Source organism: Blennius ocellaris, assembly GCF_963422515.1.
Source record: "Blennius ocellaris genome assembly, chromosome: 1".
Classification (NCBI taxonomy): domain Eukaryota; kingdom Metazoa; phylum Chordata; class Actinopteri; order Blenniiformes; family Blenniidae; genus Blennius; species Blennius ocellaris.
This window is the reverse complement of record NC_137650.1, coordinates 31,148,690-31,166,359: the sequence shown is the minus strand read 5'-3', so window position 1 is coordinate 31,166,359 and position 17,670 is coordinate 31,148,690. Positions and strand designations below refer to the sequence as shown.

General features: G+C 41.1%; 1 protein-coding gene across 1 annotated transcript in view; it reads left to right on the top strand.

Annotated features, from left to right (window-relative positions):
• Positions 1-17,390, top strand: part of crtc3 (CREB regulated transcription coactivator 3) — a gene marked incomplete at its 5' end in the record, with an annotated part of 37,580 nt that extends 20,190 nt beyond the window's left edge. Inside the window, 10 exons of the mRNA XM_080496969.1 lie at positions 426-529; positions 4,682-4,732; positions 5,928-6,013; positions 6,861-6,910; positions 8,111-8,331; positions 10,333-10,568; positions 10,894-11,100; positions 12,696-12,779; positions 13,195-13,411; positions 15,774-17,390. Coding sequence (XP_080353095.1) covers positions 426-529; positions 4,682-4,732; positions 5,928-6,013; positions 6,861-6,910; positions 8,111-8,331; positions 10,333-10,568; positions 10,894-11,100; positions 12,696-12,779; positions 13,195-13,411; positions 15,774-15,979 — 1,462 coding nt within the window. The 3' untranslated portion in view covers positions 15,980-17,390. The remainder of the gene's footprint in view (positions 1-425; positions 530-4,681; positions 4,733-5,927; positions 6,014-6,860; positions 6,911-8,110; positions 8,332-10,332; positions 10,569-10,893; positions 11,101-12,695; positions 12,780-13,194; positions 13,412-15,773) is intronic.
• Positions 17,391-17,670: the final 280 nt, after the last annotated feature.

Below are 17,670 nucleotides of genomic sequence, written 5' to 3'. Positions count from 1 at the left end.
CTCAAACCAAATAATTTGTCTCTTTTAAAGTCACTGTTTTATTTCAAATTAAATTGAAAAAAAATTATGAATAATGCTTCATTTTTATGTTATGTGAGCACGTGTCTTCTTTGCATTTACCTGAATCACAAGCGACAAGACGGCAAATAATGCGCTTAAAATGCGTGCTTGATTCTGATTGTCATCACGGAGTGAAGCTGTGTTTCTGTCCTTGACTGACAAATATTTCAAGTGGTGTTGTGAGAGGTTGTTTATTTGTAAGGTCAGCCTGAGCCTGAAGATGAATGCAGCTTGTGTGGAGGCAGAGCAGGAAGCAGAATGATTCACTGACCTCACGGCCTTTACAAACCTCCTGCCTCTGTCCAAGGTGCTGGAATACTTTGCATAAATTCCCTCTTCTTCCTCCTCCTCTTCCTCCCACACAGAACCAACTCAGACTCCGCTCTGCATACGAGCGCTATGAACCCAAACCCCCAAGACCCGTTTGGTATGAACCAGCAGATGGGCAGAGGTCCCCCACAGCGCAATGGTGAGAGTAACATACGCACACTCATTCACAGCACAAGTGCTTTGCTCTGAAAGAGAGCAGTTTCTTTACTTGTGTGTCTATGTTTAAACTTGTGTCTTGTCATGAATGCTCTTCCTTCATGTGGCTTTGACTTCGTGCCAGCTTAGAAAGCATCATTTATCACCTCCGTCGTTTGCACGTCGACTCATCCCTGTTCATTTTAGATGTTAATAGTGAAGGACTGCGCCATGTACAGCTACTATCAACTGTATGTTGTGGTCCACAGTATCTTAACATAATGTATAGGGGAATTATTTCTGACTTCCTTTCTGTTAAATCATTCTCTTAATCTCACTGCTCACCATAAAGAGAGTCCAACAAAATCTGTTTAGAAAACTGAACGCATGTAAGCATGGCTTATTTAACACTTTGCTCTTAAATATTGACTACTTTTGTGACAATTGAAAGCAAATGCAACTTAGTGGGCCATGTTCAATGTGAAGCCAAAATGGATGACCAAGGGTTACTTTTGACAAGTCTTTACATCAGATCAGACTGAATTAAGGCAAAATGAGACAGACTGGATAACATTGTTACTGTGTATTAGCTGAGATAATCGTGATGTTACCTATCACAGCTATTCTGCTTTACAACACTGCAACATTTTGCTTTTTTGAGGAGATGCACGTGACTTTTGGGTCAGAGTACAAATATTGATTTAATAGGAAAGTATCTCCATTTAAAATTGATTCTACCTGAGGCACAATATCACACTCTTCAAGGTAAAATGATCTAGAAAGGAACAGTGATTTACATATATTGAATTTTAGTGAGAAGAGTTAAACTTCTGTTGTAAAATCGTAAAGGACACAAATTATCCTTGTCACGTTGCTGAAAAATAACTTGCAGAACAAAACTTTTAACACACTATGATGTGAAAAACACATCATGAATTTGCAGAATACACACCAACACGTATATGAAAATAAAATTGGTCCTTCTTTCTAGCTGAAGTTGACCTATTTATTTCTTGTACTGTCTAATCATTCATGAAGAGCAAAGCTAACAGCATCTATTAGCAGGTGAAAAAGAGTGAGCGATATTAGCAGTATGACACACTCCACCAACAAGGGCAGCAGCTTGTCTATTGAGAGTAATTTAGATCCACTTTTGCATTAAGAAATACTTATCTCTGACACGCTTCTAGTGTATTATGTGGACAAAGTAGAAACCGGGGTGGTTACTGCTCAGAGCTCATGATTTTTAATCAGATACTCCCCTGGTTGCACGTAAGATGCAGGCTGTTTTCTATACTTGGCTCATGTCATTGTAATCGTGCTACTTTATGGTGTTTGTGTTTCTGTTCTTCTGGTTATTCATTAACAGGGAACACAGTCCATCCAGCCAGCTGCCTTTCGGTCCAATAAGCCACACAGATGCACAGTTACACAAATCACAATGGTCCTTAGTTGGTTTAAAATGTTCTGTTTATACCTTTGCCACTGGGCCAAAGAGGAACGTTTGTCTCCCAGTCAGAATAAAGAGCTCTCTCTCACTCTCTCCCTCCCTCCCTTCACACTCATGTCCCCATCTCTTTGGCCCTGCTCTGTGTTGAGGAAGTATAGAGTGGCTTGGAGAAGTGTCCCTCCAGTGGATTACTGTTCCCCGTGTTTAGCCAACATGGTATTGTCTCAAGATCTGGCCCAAGAATGATTTTTGCACACAAAGGGAATCCACACTGAAAAGATCCATGATATACAAGCAGTGTTATGTTATGCTTTAGGTGTTGCTTTTAATATCACCTTGTCTTTAAAGATGTCATACAGTGAAGATGTACATCCTGAGTTTTTATCGGTTATCTCTGGACTACAATTTAATATACCTCTTACTGTGATCCCAATAATGCTTCAACAATGACTATTGCATTAATTTCACCTAAAATGCCCCTGTTTTGTCCCTTTTTGATGAGTCAAATGTGTGATGACTCATCCTGTGCTCAGGGGTATTTTGAATTTTAGTGTAATTATGCATCTAATAGAAATATTGGGTCGCTAATGTGCCATCTGTGGAATTGTCTAATGGAGATGTCGGTCAAATCTAGGACAAGCCTACTCTACTTTCAAATGTTTTACCCAGAAATGCATAAATATACTAAATCAAATATTCACTTGTTAGTTAGAGCATGCTCCTTGGTCTCAAGTTTCATTGAATTATTAGCAACTGCAGCCAGTTAATGCTCCTATCATTACTGTAGTGATTATTTTTGTCATGAATAATCTGGTTCAGTGAACACTTTTAAAAGTCTTGTATGACTACAAAGTTTTCCCTGTTACATATAATATTTATAACATCATATATAATGTACAGAAAAACGTACTTTATTCATCGAACAAGGCTCTGCAGACATCCCGGGGATTTAATGTGAAGTAAACATCAGAGATGCTTTGCTACAAGCTGCTACTGCAGGAATTACCAATGATAAAAATCATCTTCCAAGCTGGTGTCTCTTGGGATCTCAGCTCTCAATGAAGATCATCATTGGACAATCCCGATTCGGATGTAAAACTTTTATTGGACATATAGGGATCTGAATTGCCACTGGTATGATTTATTTGAATGCTAACCATTACCTTAAAAAAAAAAATATATATATATATATATATATATATATATATATATATATATAAACAAAGTTCTGCAAAAGCATGCACTGAGAGTGAGACTCCTGCCTTAAACCCTCAGCCCAAGCATTGCAAGTGTCTCAAGCCAAGCACTTCATTTTGCTTGAATGCCACACTTCCTGGAGCAATCCAAATCCATACAGAGTTCATTATGATGGCCAGAAATAAAAAGATCTGCTTGTGTAGAATCGCGTCATATATTATCTGGGAATAGCTTGTTGTATATCGTCCATAAAAATTCATACGACACGTTGCTCCTCAGGCTGCCTATTCTTCCTTCTAAAAAAGTGGATGAGGCACAATCACAGTTCATTTCAGCAGCTCAGTCTTGTGGCTCTGTGCATGAGCAAAGGGAGCAGTGAAGCCTGACAGGCCTCATTGACACCTCTCAAGGTTTCAGCAGGTTTTGAGTGGTGTAAGCCCTGGCTGATTAAAGAAGCATCTAACTAGGAATTACAGCTATGAGTCACTCTGCCAAGTAGAAACACTTACAGCAAAGGAGTTCAGCAACAGTTGTCTTACAGTGGGTAGTACTACCCAGAAAGGGGCAGCCTGACAGAGTGGAGATCGAGTGTTACCTCCCCTGAAAGAGCTCCGATTGCAAAAAGAAACAGTCATTTTATTTTCTTTATGTAGAGCATTTACAACACCCATATTAAATGCATTGCGTGGCCAGGGACACGAGCCAGACATTATCCATCCCGGTTGTCCTGTTTCCGTCCCACTTTCAGCTATGAGCTGCAGCCACTAGACACCTTTTGAAGGGGCAAATGCAGCAATGCCAGACTGTTGTATCGCCTCATTGTCCCATCTGTTCCAGCCGCTGAAAAGCTGTCTCTCAAAATGAATGGGCCTCAGAGAGAATGAGGGCATGGAAGGAGAAGGAATGGGTGGGCAGAGGATCAAAGGCTGATGTTAAGAGAAGCTCTATTCAACTTTGAGCCACGAGGGGACTGGAAGGGAGACGTCAAGAGAAACAAAAATCACTTTTCCTCATGAGCAGTAGAAGTATTATACTTGAAGTGTCATTGCAGAAGTCCTACTCAAACTGAATGAGAAGTTAAAAAGTAAGAAGTCAGGCTTGTGCATCTGGCATGGAGTCTGGTGTAAGGAGGAAGACAAGAGCCTCTTTGTGGTACAAGGAAAACAATGACCCCTCTCTTTATTCCTAATCAGTATTTGAACCCTCCTGTGCCCACTGCATGCGCCCAACTTTTATTCTTCCTTTCCTCATCTGTCTTATTAATAACATGATGCCAGATGCCAGCTGTTGTGTTTATAAAACTGCACAGTAATTGCAGAGTATTCCAGAGGGCGTGTTCCTGTCAGCAGGGCTGATTATTGTTCCAGACATGCTGGGATTAGTCAAACAGCTGGTTAAAATTGAATATTCTCTTGATGTTCCTCTGATCTTGTTTTCATATCTTTCTTTATTTCTTCATCAATCATCCCTCCCCCTTCTCCTCTTTGTGTTTGTTTGTTTCTCATGGAGGCTGGCATGCAGCGAGCGTGAATGAGGCAGAGGTGGATGGCTCCGGAGACGGTGAGTGACAGTTTCATCTGGTAATCAAACTACACAGTGGTGGGAGACAGTTTGCTGACACCCTTAACATTCCTACACAATCTCAAAAGGTGTGGTTGTAGTAGATAGACACAAACACATTTTTTTTTTTTTTTTTTTTTATTGTTTCCGAGAAAAACTAATGAAACTCAATTGTTGACAGTTTCAATATGTCAGTTCTGAACGTTGTATCAAAGTCAACAGATAATAGAGAATGTTTTCAAAACTGATCATGAAATAAATGAACCATCACATCATCAAATTTATATGTAGTTGTCTTCCCATCAGCATGCATGAGAGCTCTAATCCTGTTTTTTTACACTGCCAAGGAGTAATCTGGTCCCATTCTTTTTGATTTGCCGTTTTTTATTCTTCTGTTAACACTTTGAAAATCTGTGGTGAATCATCAAAAGGTCATGTTCAATGTGGCTCATGTCTGGGAATTGAACCGGCCCCTCTCAGACCTCCACCATGCTTGACAGTAGGATCTGTACCTGCTCGAGACGATGCTTCACCTGGCCTTCTGCGAACTCTCACATTACAGAATCTTCTTCATAGAATCGTCCTTCAATTCCCTGCCTTCCAGTTCTCGTGTGCTTGTGTCAAACACCTCTGGGCTAACCTCTGCGTCTCATTGATCAGGGGCTTCTTGACAGCTTCATGGGATCTTAGGTCATACAGTAAAGTTGGAAAACCTGTTTGTTTTGACCACTGCTGCTAGAGCTCCTGTGATGTCATTCGGTGGCTTTACCCTGCATATGCAGATCAGTTTGTGGTCCGTGTCTCCAGGCCTGTTTCTTCCATTAAGTTCCATGTTTTAGCCATTTTTTTTTCTCTGAAGAACTTTCAAATGCACTGGCTTTATATTGACACGAAACACAGCAGCAAAAATTGCCTTTTAATAAAAAGCACAACATTCACTTGTGGATCAGAGATGCCAAAATGACTCGTCTAAGTTTTTACTGGCTTTTTTAGGATATGTAAAAATATCCTAAATCGTAATTTGGCTTGACCGTTCCAAAACAAATTGCACTTGGAACACCGGAGAATGATTCTTAATGCGATATTTCACAAATGTATTGGGACGCCGACAGCTTTTTTTTCCGCCACTGTAATTGACAGTAGATTGTTTGTGGAAAACACATTTAATGAAAATTGTTTTTATTTCCATTCGCAGTCTTTTCCTTCCCGGCTCTGCCGAACGAGGAGAATTTAATCTGCGTCAATAAACCTCTTCCCAAGCAGCTGTGGGAAGCCAAAAAGGTGAGATCTTTGCTCTTTTCTTGCATCTGTGAAACATGGGTAATACCTGACAGGAATCATGGAATCTGATTTATGACTGTATGTCCTCTTGTTTCCCCTTTTCACATCTGGATGCATTATTACTCTGCTCAAATTCCCAAAATAGGACAGAGGAGAATCAGATTGTGCAATTCCTTTTAAATATAAGAATGATTGCGATGTCAGATTTATATCTTTAGTTCCTGCATGATTTGACAGAGATTGGTTCACGCTGAACCAGTATTTCTTGTGTAATCACAAAAAAAACAAAAAAAAACAAACAGAATGATCTGGAGATAAAATATCAAATCAGCAATCTTTGTAAGCTTGATATCTGAGGCACAAAGATGGAAATTCAATGGGAAATATTCAGATGGCATGCTCTGGGTTTTGCAGGCGACACAGCACAGAAGCTGTGACCTTTAGCATTTATAATAACACCCTGCGTTGGGTGAAACATGCCTGAGGTTCACAACCATCCGTTACAATGTTATGAGAACTGTCATGTACCATAATAGAGAAATCACCAGGACTATGCAGTTCACCTGTTAGTGGGTGGGATTTATATTTTTGCATTCTTAAATACTGAGGATGATTTATCATATTGGAAGCTCCTCCTTGCCTATCTTCATTTTGTTTGGGTATTTTATTTCCTGTCCGACTGATCTTGAAATACAAATTCATCCTGGGTTAATGTAATAGCTGTGCAACTCGTCAAGATTGGAATGATATCATAACATAATGTCAAAATGCAGATGTTATTATTACTTGCTCGTGTTGAACACCAGTCTTTATTTGTATATTAATGGTTGTGTTGTTCATGTATCAGGTCCAGTCGATGGCGTCAAGGCCTAAATCATGTGAAGTGCCGGGAATCAAGTGAGTCTAAGCCAGAATCAATCTGTTATTATATTCATGTGTTGTCTTAACTACTTTTGTTGTATCACACTATCATTACTACTGTGTTGTTAAGCAAAGTATTTACATTTATGGATACGCCTCCGAGATTATGTGCCTTGAAATAGGATGCAGGTGTTTTCTACTGGCAGTAAATGCTGGAGCTGTTCAGCAGAAACAATGGTTTCCAAGAAATGAGATTTCCACCGCTTCAAACAGGATGTCCGCGTTCCTCTTTACACCTCTGACCCTTTTAAAATACGAGGGACACAGTCATTATGACAATCAGACACCATGGGCTTTGTTTAACATCATTTTGCTGAGTCTATTGTCCTCCCACTACAAACCACCTCCAGTGACATAATTTAAGGGGAAAAAAAGAAAACAAATGGCTCCATTATTTATTAGCAATTCATTAGCTTTACAGCAGCAGTCGTTACATATGGCCGAGACATGGCACAGATGGGGCTTAATTTATAGGTCACATATTTATCACAGAGAAAGCAATGTAATTTTCTTAAAGGGTTTTGAAGATTTAAGATGCCTGGATTTATAGTCTCATGTTCAATGTTGGAATAAACAATGACCAACAGACTTCAAGTTGTTTTGGCATCTTCATGTCATGATAGCCTCAAAGTCTAGTCAAAGTCAAAGTCAAATGTATTATCAATACCATAGTATGTAGAGGACAGACGGAGTTTCTCTCTGGCCCGTGGTGCAGTACAGTAAACATAAAAACATAAAAATAATTAAAAACGGGAAAATAAAAACAGCAAACAGAAAAACAGGTCTCTGACTTAATTCCCATCTTAAATAAGGGCGATAAGGTTCAGTGTTGAAAGGTGGATGGTGTATGAAGCTGTCCCTCAGTCGGCTGGTCCGCGGAAAGGAAAGAAAAACACTGCATTTGTTCAGTGTTTCCGTGTTCTCAAAGTTTTTGTGGGTTAAATATTTACAGTTGCTTCTCATAGTTTTGTTAGGAAAATATAAAAAAGAAATACAAGAAATAATCGTCAAATTGGAGGGTGGGTGGAAAAACATTGTGGATGAAACATCGCCGCAATTTCACATTGCAGTGGGTGCACACACAGTGACTCATCTTTTTTATTTTGATTTAACTGCTTATATTCATTGAAGTGTGTCTGGATCATTAGTGTTGTTCTATTTCTACCTCCATTGCAGCATATTCCCATCTCCGGAGCAGAACCCTGGCCTGTCCCACTACCAGGGTTCACTGAGCACCGGTGGCTCGCTGCCCGACCTCAGCAACCTGCAGTTCCCCTCGCCGCTGTCCACCCCGCTTGACCCCGATGACAATGGAGGATACCCCAACCTCAGCGGGGGCAGCAGCACCGGGAACCTTCCTGCCGCCATGATGCACCTCGGCATCAGTAACTCACAGGGTGAGTATGTGAGCTGCACCTCTCATTGTTGGTCGTTTGTTTACAATCATTCATTTATAATAGTGCTCAATGAGAACGCCATAACAAGAGGGAGAATAAGAGTGATTATACACTGATTCCAATGGATTTATTCCTGCAACACTATTACAATAAAAACAAAGAACTCACACATTTGGAAATGTATCAGGATCTGTGTGTTCACACATTTATAACCTCATTAGGTCTTGATCGTGACTTTTGCTCTAATTATACATTATATTATTTTCCAGTACAATGACTATGCCATAAATTCTGTGTTTATAAAGCTAATTGATATTTCCTCTTGAGATCACTAGAGAACGTAATTGGCCTATTAATTTTTAAAACTGCGGTAGTGTTGGTTGCTTGATTGATTATACTGTTCCTAATAATGTGGCCAACACATTCCAGGGGCATCCACAAACTATAACCTGATATCAGCGCGGTACTTGGCAGTATACAGCTCTTCCCATGATCTTTAAGTATCTTTTGAATCAGGGGATCTCCATATTTCGATTGCCTGAAAATATCTTTGATTTATTTGATAAATATTTGAGGTTTAACTGCTAAACCTACCTCTACTTGGTCACCCTCCCTACTTTCACCCTCTGACCCTGGCTGTTTCTGGCTCTGTAGCTTGATGTGTGCCCACCAGTTTCTTTGAGTTACTGTGTCTTGACATTTGTGAGGCTGTACTCAATGTGTTAATATATAAACCTTCTCAGGTCAGAGACACATGCTGCTATTTACATGATTTTGTGATTCATTCAATACAACGTTCTGTGGTGTGATGAGATCACAACGCTGATTCATTTGTTTAATTATACTTTAATGGAACTCATCTACAGCATCGGTGTCTCATAACATTTTATTTTCTTCTATTCTCAGTATGTGAGCTTATATTCAGTTTTTCTTGCCATTTGGTAGAACTGCTCCGAGAGCAGATATCTAAGCTTAGTCATAATGGATCATAAACTAGCAGCTCATACTGTAGCCCGAAGTAAATTACATTCCGTGGTAGCTTAGTTAATAGACTGAATAAAGTACTATACACTGCACTCTTGTTGCTCCAAAAACCCATTTCATCAAAATGTAATGGTATTGTGTCATTCCTCCACTGTTTGTTTGTTTTTTTAAATCATTTTGTATGGCTTAAAATTAGCAACACATATCTTGTTGATGGATGCTATTACAGCTGGGTGCTTAATGAGAATCTGTTTTCTTGCTGGGTTGGGGGGGGGGCGTTGCCCAGCAACACCGCTCGCAATGTTGACTGTCATCAGAATTTACGCCTCAGCGTTGTTCTACATGTGCCTCTCATCAATGTTGGGATTAAAAAAGTCTATGCATGCCCGTGGAATTGAAGCGTCATCTGAAGGGGATTTTAGTCTTTGTAGGTTTTAGTCAGAAAGTTTGTACAAGCTTTTTGCCTGAAGGTTAGAACAATGGAGGTTGATCATCGTAAGCTTCACAAACATTTTATCGTCAATACGGAGAGCACAACTGTGACACAGCTCAAGTATTTTGAGCAGGTTCGTGGTTTCTGTCTTTGCTTACATGAGAGGCAGGTCTTAGGAAGCTCTACGAAATCCCTGGATGTCAGATGAGATCAGACCCGCTGCCGCTCCTTTTACTTCCCTGCTTTTGGTATTTTCTGAGTAGTTTGGCTCCCATGACAGCTTGGCCGGGCACCAAAGTCACAGAGGAACTTTGACCCTCTTTTGGCGTGCTACAATCGGCTCTTTTCTATTCCCTCAGTTTCGCTCTGTCTTCTCATTTTTCTGTCCCCGGCTCGCCATGCTCTTCACCCTCCCCAGTTGCACAAAAAAGTCCAGTGTTTTGGGTAGCAGCTTGGCGAGCCCGCCGGAAAATGTACATGCCGCCTCACAACGTCCACATGTTCCTCCCATGAAATGCCATGATGAGTTTGAAGCTTCTTTGATTAAGTGGCACATGTGCTGTCTGCCTTGATTCTCCCTGCAGGTCTGTCGTCCTCTCTGAGCAACCCCTCAATTCAGGCCTCCCTCAACAACTGCCAGCTGCAGTCGTCACTCAGCAATCCCTCCATCAACTCATCCCTGCGTCTGTCCAGCAACTCCCCGCGGCGGCGGCCCGCACCCATCAGCCCCCTCACCCTGTCACCCGGGGCCGAGCCACACAGGGGTCTGGCCAAGCAGCTGTCCCCCACCATGTCCCCCTCATTGTCCCCGATCACGCAGGTATGCTCACAGCTAGGTCTCACAGTCCCGAAGTTAAATCCTGAAACTGAATAGGGTTTTTTTTTCTAGCTGAATGTTTATAGCAACATTCATTGAGTTGTACTTATACTAAAAACAAATGTAAAAAATAATTAAACCACCTTTCATTTCTTTCATGAAAATTGGAAACTGACAATAACATAAATCAAAGTATGAGTTTTTCCCTCTCTTTTGACGAGGAAAGTACCATGAGTAATGACTGTACAATCATAGTAAATGAACCAGATTGCCAACATTTGATTAGAGTTGCAGTTTGTCTTCAGTGACTCTTACTGGCTTTTTGTAGGGAGTTGCCTTGGACACCAGCAATATGCCAAGGGAGCCGCCCCCGCCCTATCCACTCTACCAACAATCCCAGCATGCAGTGGACCAGGGCCGACAATGCCAACACCCTCATCAGCAACAGCAGCCACAACAACAGCAGCAGCAGCAGCAGCAGCAGCAGCCTGTCTCCCCTCTGCAGAGCATCCCACTAGACTTCAACACAAGCCAAGTGAGTGAACAGCGTCTTTACACATTGTGCTAGGGTAGGGCAGATATGTAGTCGGAGTTCGAGAACATCTGAAGACGACGTATCAAAGTTAATACAACGTTCCTAAAAGGCATAAAAACTCAACCTGTGTGAGACTGTGCACAGAAAATATATAGGTGGACACGTGTTTCACATTTTGTTTACATGGTTTGTGTTTATAAAAAGGTTGAGTTTCAGTTTACAGTTTCAACACGGTTTCAATTGTTACACTTGCTTTCCCCAACCAGTCTACTCTTAATGACCTTTAATATTGTATATTGTTTCATTCATGAAAAAAAAATTAAGTGTTGATGCTTTAAACATTGACTCTAAAAATGCTCTTGCAAATAGTTTTCATGCAAGCACATGAACATCATCGAAAGTGTCATGCAATAGATTCCATGTAGGCTTGAGACATTGGATAAATTGATACATGTGGTCCTCCAACAAGCCCACACTTACAATCATATCCTGCCTGGATCCTTCAGCATCTTTACAGCCAGACATTTATTTATTTTTTACAGTAACTGCCAATTTTAAAACTTTGTATTTTGAGACTTTCAATAATTTTTTGTAAAAAAAAAAAAAAAAAGTTAAGGCACAATAAAGTATGAGAACCAACTACAAACTGATTAAACCAAGAAACTGATTGCACACGACTACGTAACCATATATATTTCCCAAGAATCGTTTTTCTTTTACTTCTGTTTTATTTTAACCTATAAGTCCCTGTTTCGCCAACACCGCATTTGTCACCATGGAAACCAATGTTTGACGAGGTTATTTGATCCACCACACCACTCCTTCCATCATTTGTCATGGTCGTTTGAATTGCTTCACGTTGTTGCAATGTTAAGGTTCAACGCTAAAGTTTTGTTGGGTCCCATTCTTTGGTGTTACTCGAGCGCACCGTTATTGAGTTGGCATGACGGGCAGCGCAGAGCAGAGCTCCAGCGTGTCTACAACTCTCCAGGATCTGTTCGCTCCCAAAATGTAACGGACTCGTCCTTGGATGATGACAAATCTTCGCTGAATTGTTCAGGCAATTCAGATTAATCGTTTTTTGTGAATAGCTGGTAAAATACATACAAAAGTACAAGGGTGTTAACATTAAGTTCAACTGTAAATGTTATAGTGCATTTTAGGTTCCTTCTGAGATTACCCTGAATATTTCGTCCAGCCAAAATCTCTGATTCATCCCGTTTCCTATTCAGATTAAAGCAGTTACATTAACACGTCACTTTGGTTCACTTATGTTGCTGTGCTGCTGGTAATGCCTCGTGCTGCAGGTGTTGCACGACTGCATTCTCTGCAATTGCACCTACATCTCACCAGATGGAGCTGCGAGTGTCTCCTCAACCTTGACACTTCCAGAAGTCATTAAAAGGTCATTGAGTGTGAACTGATGGGAAGAAAATGTGCATTTTGTTCATCTTAACTGAAAGACCCACAAATTCACTGAAGCTTCTGTAAAATGTTATTTTGGAGATTTGATCAAAATCGATCAAATACATGACACTTTATTTCTGCAAACTGTTAAGTATTTCCCTTTTTTTTTTTTTTTGATCTCCTGACAGCATAACAATATGGCTGCGCTGTTCGGCGACCCCTTCATGGAGCAACAGTTCTCTAATCGTCAAATCAAGAATCTCCCGTATCAGGTGAAAGCGATAAACACATTGGTTAAGTTTGTTTATATGTAACATGAAAGCATTACCACATCTCAAAAGGCAACTTTGGTTCAACTTGACACAGGTGTAGTAAGAATATTCACACCGCCACCCAAATTAGGTTTTCTGTAAAAAGCTGAAATATGCAGAGAATCGGCTGATGAGCCCCGCTGGTGGTGTGATATTTGTACGGTCGGTGTCTCTTTATGCTATGTTAAGATCTCCTCATTCCGCTGCAGAGTTAATAATGTTTTCATTGTACCATCAGTGTTATGAGAAAACATTGTAGATGACTGGAAGTCATCACATAAACGACGCTGCCAGGGTGAACGCGACGCCAACTCAGCTCACTAATTCGCTCCGTTTCCTCTCGATTGCCATTTTCTCTCCACCATCTGGCGAGTAGTTGGATCAGTTCAGCCTTTTGGAGAACGCAATGAGCTCCACAGTGGGCGGATCGTGCTTCGATCCGTCGTCGTCGTCGTCCTCCTCGCTCTACTACTCCCAGGCGGCCCTGTCGGGGCTGGGCGGGAGCCATGGCAGCCTGCAGGACCCGATGCACATGAGGTCCAACATGTTGTACTCAAACTGCAGCGGAGGACTACCCAACATTATTCTCACTGGTGAGTCCCAGCAGTTTGGTTGCTTGTTCTGGGCTCAGTAATAAGCTGGTATATTTGTTTGTTTGTTTGACTGAGCGTCCTAAATAAATATTACAAATGAAACAAAAAGGACGAAGTTGTATTGTTGCTGTGGTGCGAACAGCTCGGTACTGAAAAGTGTAACGCGACGACGGTTTCTACTTCTTTAAAGCAGTAGTAGAGTTACTTTACTTGTTACTGCAGACTGAAAGCAAATAGTTACTTGGATATAGTTGCCCTATTTGATTTGACTCCGCTGTTGGGCATGTCTTAATAATGTGCACAGAGTGGTTTTGTCACACTGGGAAAAAAAACCCTCATAACAAGAAAAAAATATATATTTCAGGGTACTTTTAATAAAATGAGTGGGGAAAAAAACCTGCCACTATAACAAGTGGAAATTGTCTTGGTAAGATTTCTTGAACCAAGACATGATTTACAATACCGAGATGTTAAAATTAACAGGGAAAACGTATTTTAAGCCATATTTTTCTAGTACTTTCCAACGCTCTATTAAAATAAGCCACACGTTCTAAAATCTGAATTATCTATCCTGTGAAAATAAAATGTCAGCTTGGAAAATGTAGGAAATAAACCGTGTTTCTTCTAAAATATAACTCAAAACGAAATCATTTTGTGATTGTTTGACTTATCAGGATATTTAAGATGCGTCGTCTCAAAACAAGTCCCTCTATCTTGCTGAAATATTCCTTGGTAGGTGAATTTATCTTAAATCAAGTGGGATGAGACATTTTGACTAAGACTAATAAACTAAGACTAATAAACAATATTTTGAGTTTTTTCGGTGCAGCTGAATTGTTTCCATGTGCAAGTTCTGTGGAAGTTGCATCAGTTAGTTGGAGGAAAGTTTGGATAACTTTGCACAACTTGTATACAATCTAATGACAACAAGAAGCAACAACAAAACAGCAATAAGAAACATCTGAATTAAATCACCAGCATACAGCGAAATCTGATTATTTAAAGCTGCCGTTGCATCTCAGCGACTGGATCAACACTAATCTTACCATCTTATAATTTGGTGTCGGGAATTTCTATGAGAATTCAGGCAGAAAACAGTTCAAAGTATCTCAATATCACTTTGATTTTATTAATGCTGTTCAAACTACTGTGTTTGGTAAATTTAGCAAATGATGTGTGTCTGTCTTCATTTAGTTTTCCATTTCCAGACTGATTTTATTGGCGACAAAATGGCTCTTTGGATTTCAGACCCCAGACCTAGTTTTTACTTTTCCTGCTTGTATGTTTTGTTCTGCAATCTTTGAATATTTATATTCTTTAATTTGAGACATTCATACCATCATCAGGAGAAAACAACTCATTTTAGACAAAACCCTCCAGTCGTATGATGCCAACTTCACCGACAGGCTTTACTTTTATATTGTCTTCACATTTCTTTCGTCCAAAATACATTATTTATATACTACAATCTATGTGTAATATGCTACAACTATAAAACTATATACTATGTGGAAAACACATTTTGGATTTTGTTATCAAGTCAACAAACTTGTGTTTCATTCTGGATCTTTGGTCGTTGGTTACCTGCTACACATGTGAAAATTGACACTTTGTTGCTGGAAAAGTTGAGAAATAATGTGGGCGGCATCCAAAGAACGAAGTGAACGAGGCAGAAAAGTGCCAGTGAGCTTCAAAGTAGGTGTTTTTTTTTGTTAACTCATTCACTTTGCATGTGGTGATTCAGTTAATCGTTTGTCCCACTGAGTTATTATGATGGGGGAAGTGAGTAAATTACCTTGAACTGAAGATAATGGGAGGAGCCACAGTGCTCCCTTTTGGCACGCTGGCCTCGGAAAGAAAAGAAAAAAAATCTTGTGCTGTGTTGTTCTTCATTGAAGAGTTGCCTTTTAAATGCACAGTGTCCCTGAAAGAAAGAACGAGGCAAGTTTGCCTGAGCCTTTCTTTTTTCTTTTTTTTCTTTCTGAAACTCAAATCAAAAGATCAGCAGCTTATTTATTGAGATTACAGATTGTGTGTTGATTATTCACCTCACAGGGACGTGAATATGACTCCGTGGCTTCACTTTGTGTGTTTGTTTGTATTCTTTTTGTCCTCATCCTCGAGCGTTGATATTTTGTTTGAATCAGAGCTGAAAATATGTGAACACCACAGTCTTGAATTGAGGGGAATATCAGATGGATTAAAAAAAAAAAAAGGCTATAATGACTCATGAGGGCAGCGAGAGTGTTTGTAAGAGGGAGTGAATTTCAGAGGAAGCTTCACCCACCATCATCTGTCTACTTCTCTCCATCTCTTGTCTCTCGTTCTTTCTATTCCCCCTCTCTCTCTCTCTCTCTCTCAGATGACTCCAACCCCAGTCTGTCAAAGGACATAAGCGGTGCGCTCTCCACGGTGCCTGAATGTTTCGACTCGGAGGGAGGCTTCCCATTGGAGGACGAGCTGCGCATCGAGCCCCTCAGCCTGGACGGCCTGAGCATGCTCAGTGATCCCGACATGGTGTTGCCTGACCCATCTGTGGAGGATACGTTCCGCAGTGACAGACTCTGAATGCAATGAGAGTGTCGCACGTTTTCAAGAAGAAGGAAAAAGAAAAGAAAAGAAAAAAAACAGACACACACACACACACACACACACGGAGTCACACTTGGATTTGCAGTGCATAGTGTACAAAACTCTGAAAGTGCATGCAGTCGATCACTATAGGGCCACTCTGCATGCACCCACTGCCACTAAGATCGATTTAATGTGAAAGACATAAACAGCATGTCCGCAGTGATCCGTGCTTTTTTTTTTTTTTTTTTTTTTTTTTCAGGACAGTTGTGAACAAGTACAGTTTACACCTGCTTTTTTGGGCAGTCACTTTCACGCACGCTTGGAGCTCACGTTTTCTCAAATATTACTTTAACAATGCAGTTTTGGGGTTTAAACATATGACGCTACCTACGGCAGCAAAAAAGATTGGTGCGTACATATGGGGACTCGTACCGGCGGCAACTGATATTTTGCGGCTCTGCTGAGATTTGTGTTTGCGTTACAAGATCTGTGCGTACACAATCCAACCTCTACACATGTAATCGTTTTTCTGTGTGTTTACTAAGATCCGTGTGCCCACAAGGATGTGTGAATATCTCTGTTGACGGCTGCACCTCAGACAGGCCTCTCACTGGGCTATCTTTCACGTCTGGGTTTTGTTTCCCCCTGGTCTGGACTTGCAGGCTCACTCTGTCGGGCTGAAGGTCGATTGGTCTTAAAATGTGTTTCGTTCGCGACACAACCTTCTTAGCGACTGTAGTGCTCAGTGATTACAAACGTGACTGTGCAGGACGATAGAGTCATCCATTTTATTACACCTTTCTTTCAAATTAAAAAACGCAGAAGACTAAAACCCAACCATACGCGGGGATAACTTGCAACAGGGGATGTCTCCTGTCCCATATTCTATGTGAAATACTGCAGACCAAACAGTCCTCGTAATGAATGTGAGTCTGGACTACTTAAAGTTGTGTCCTCAACAAATCCTAAAAATAAACTCCTGTGGGGGGGAGGCGAAGAGAAACACACAAAACCGACTTTGCCAGCACACAGATATGCTTCACAAACCGGTTGGTGTACGCACAAATCGAAGTACGCACACAAATTCCATTACAAACACACCCGGGATGCACTTGTTACAGCTTCCCACAAGGATGCACAAATCACTGCGATATTACATTGGCGGCATATAAACTTCAGCGCTGGGATGTGACTCAGGAGCAGTCCTGAGACGCGCCCCCCCCCCCCCCCAAAAAAAACCCCTCCACTGCAAGGTGGTCCGTAGAGGAGCCCAGAGTCCCCCTGCTTCTTTCCCCTTCATCACCAGCCCCCCCCCACCCCCCTACTACAATCCCCCGCCCCTTCCCCGAGGCCATGGCAACCTCGTCGCCATGGCTACGCACCATAGCAACCCCATCGCCATGCTGAGGAGCAACAGAAATGCCAGCGCATGTTTCCTCCAGCTCAGGAGAGGAGCCTGCAGCCGGAGCGGCGATGACGCTCGTTCGTGGTGAAACATCTGGTAGTTTTCTTCAGGTAAAGTGGAATCCAGCTGGACTGCACCTCCGTCACGCTCCGGAACAATCACCAGTGGAATTGAAGACTTAGAGAAGCTTTTGTTGGCAAATATATTTCCTTGCTGATTATTTTTTAAATGTTTGCCACTGTCCAGTTCGATCTGATTAGAATGTATTTTCAAAACAAGA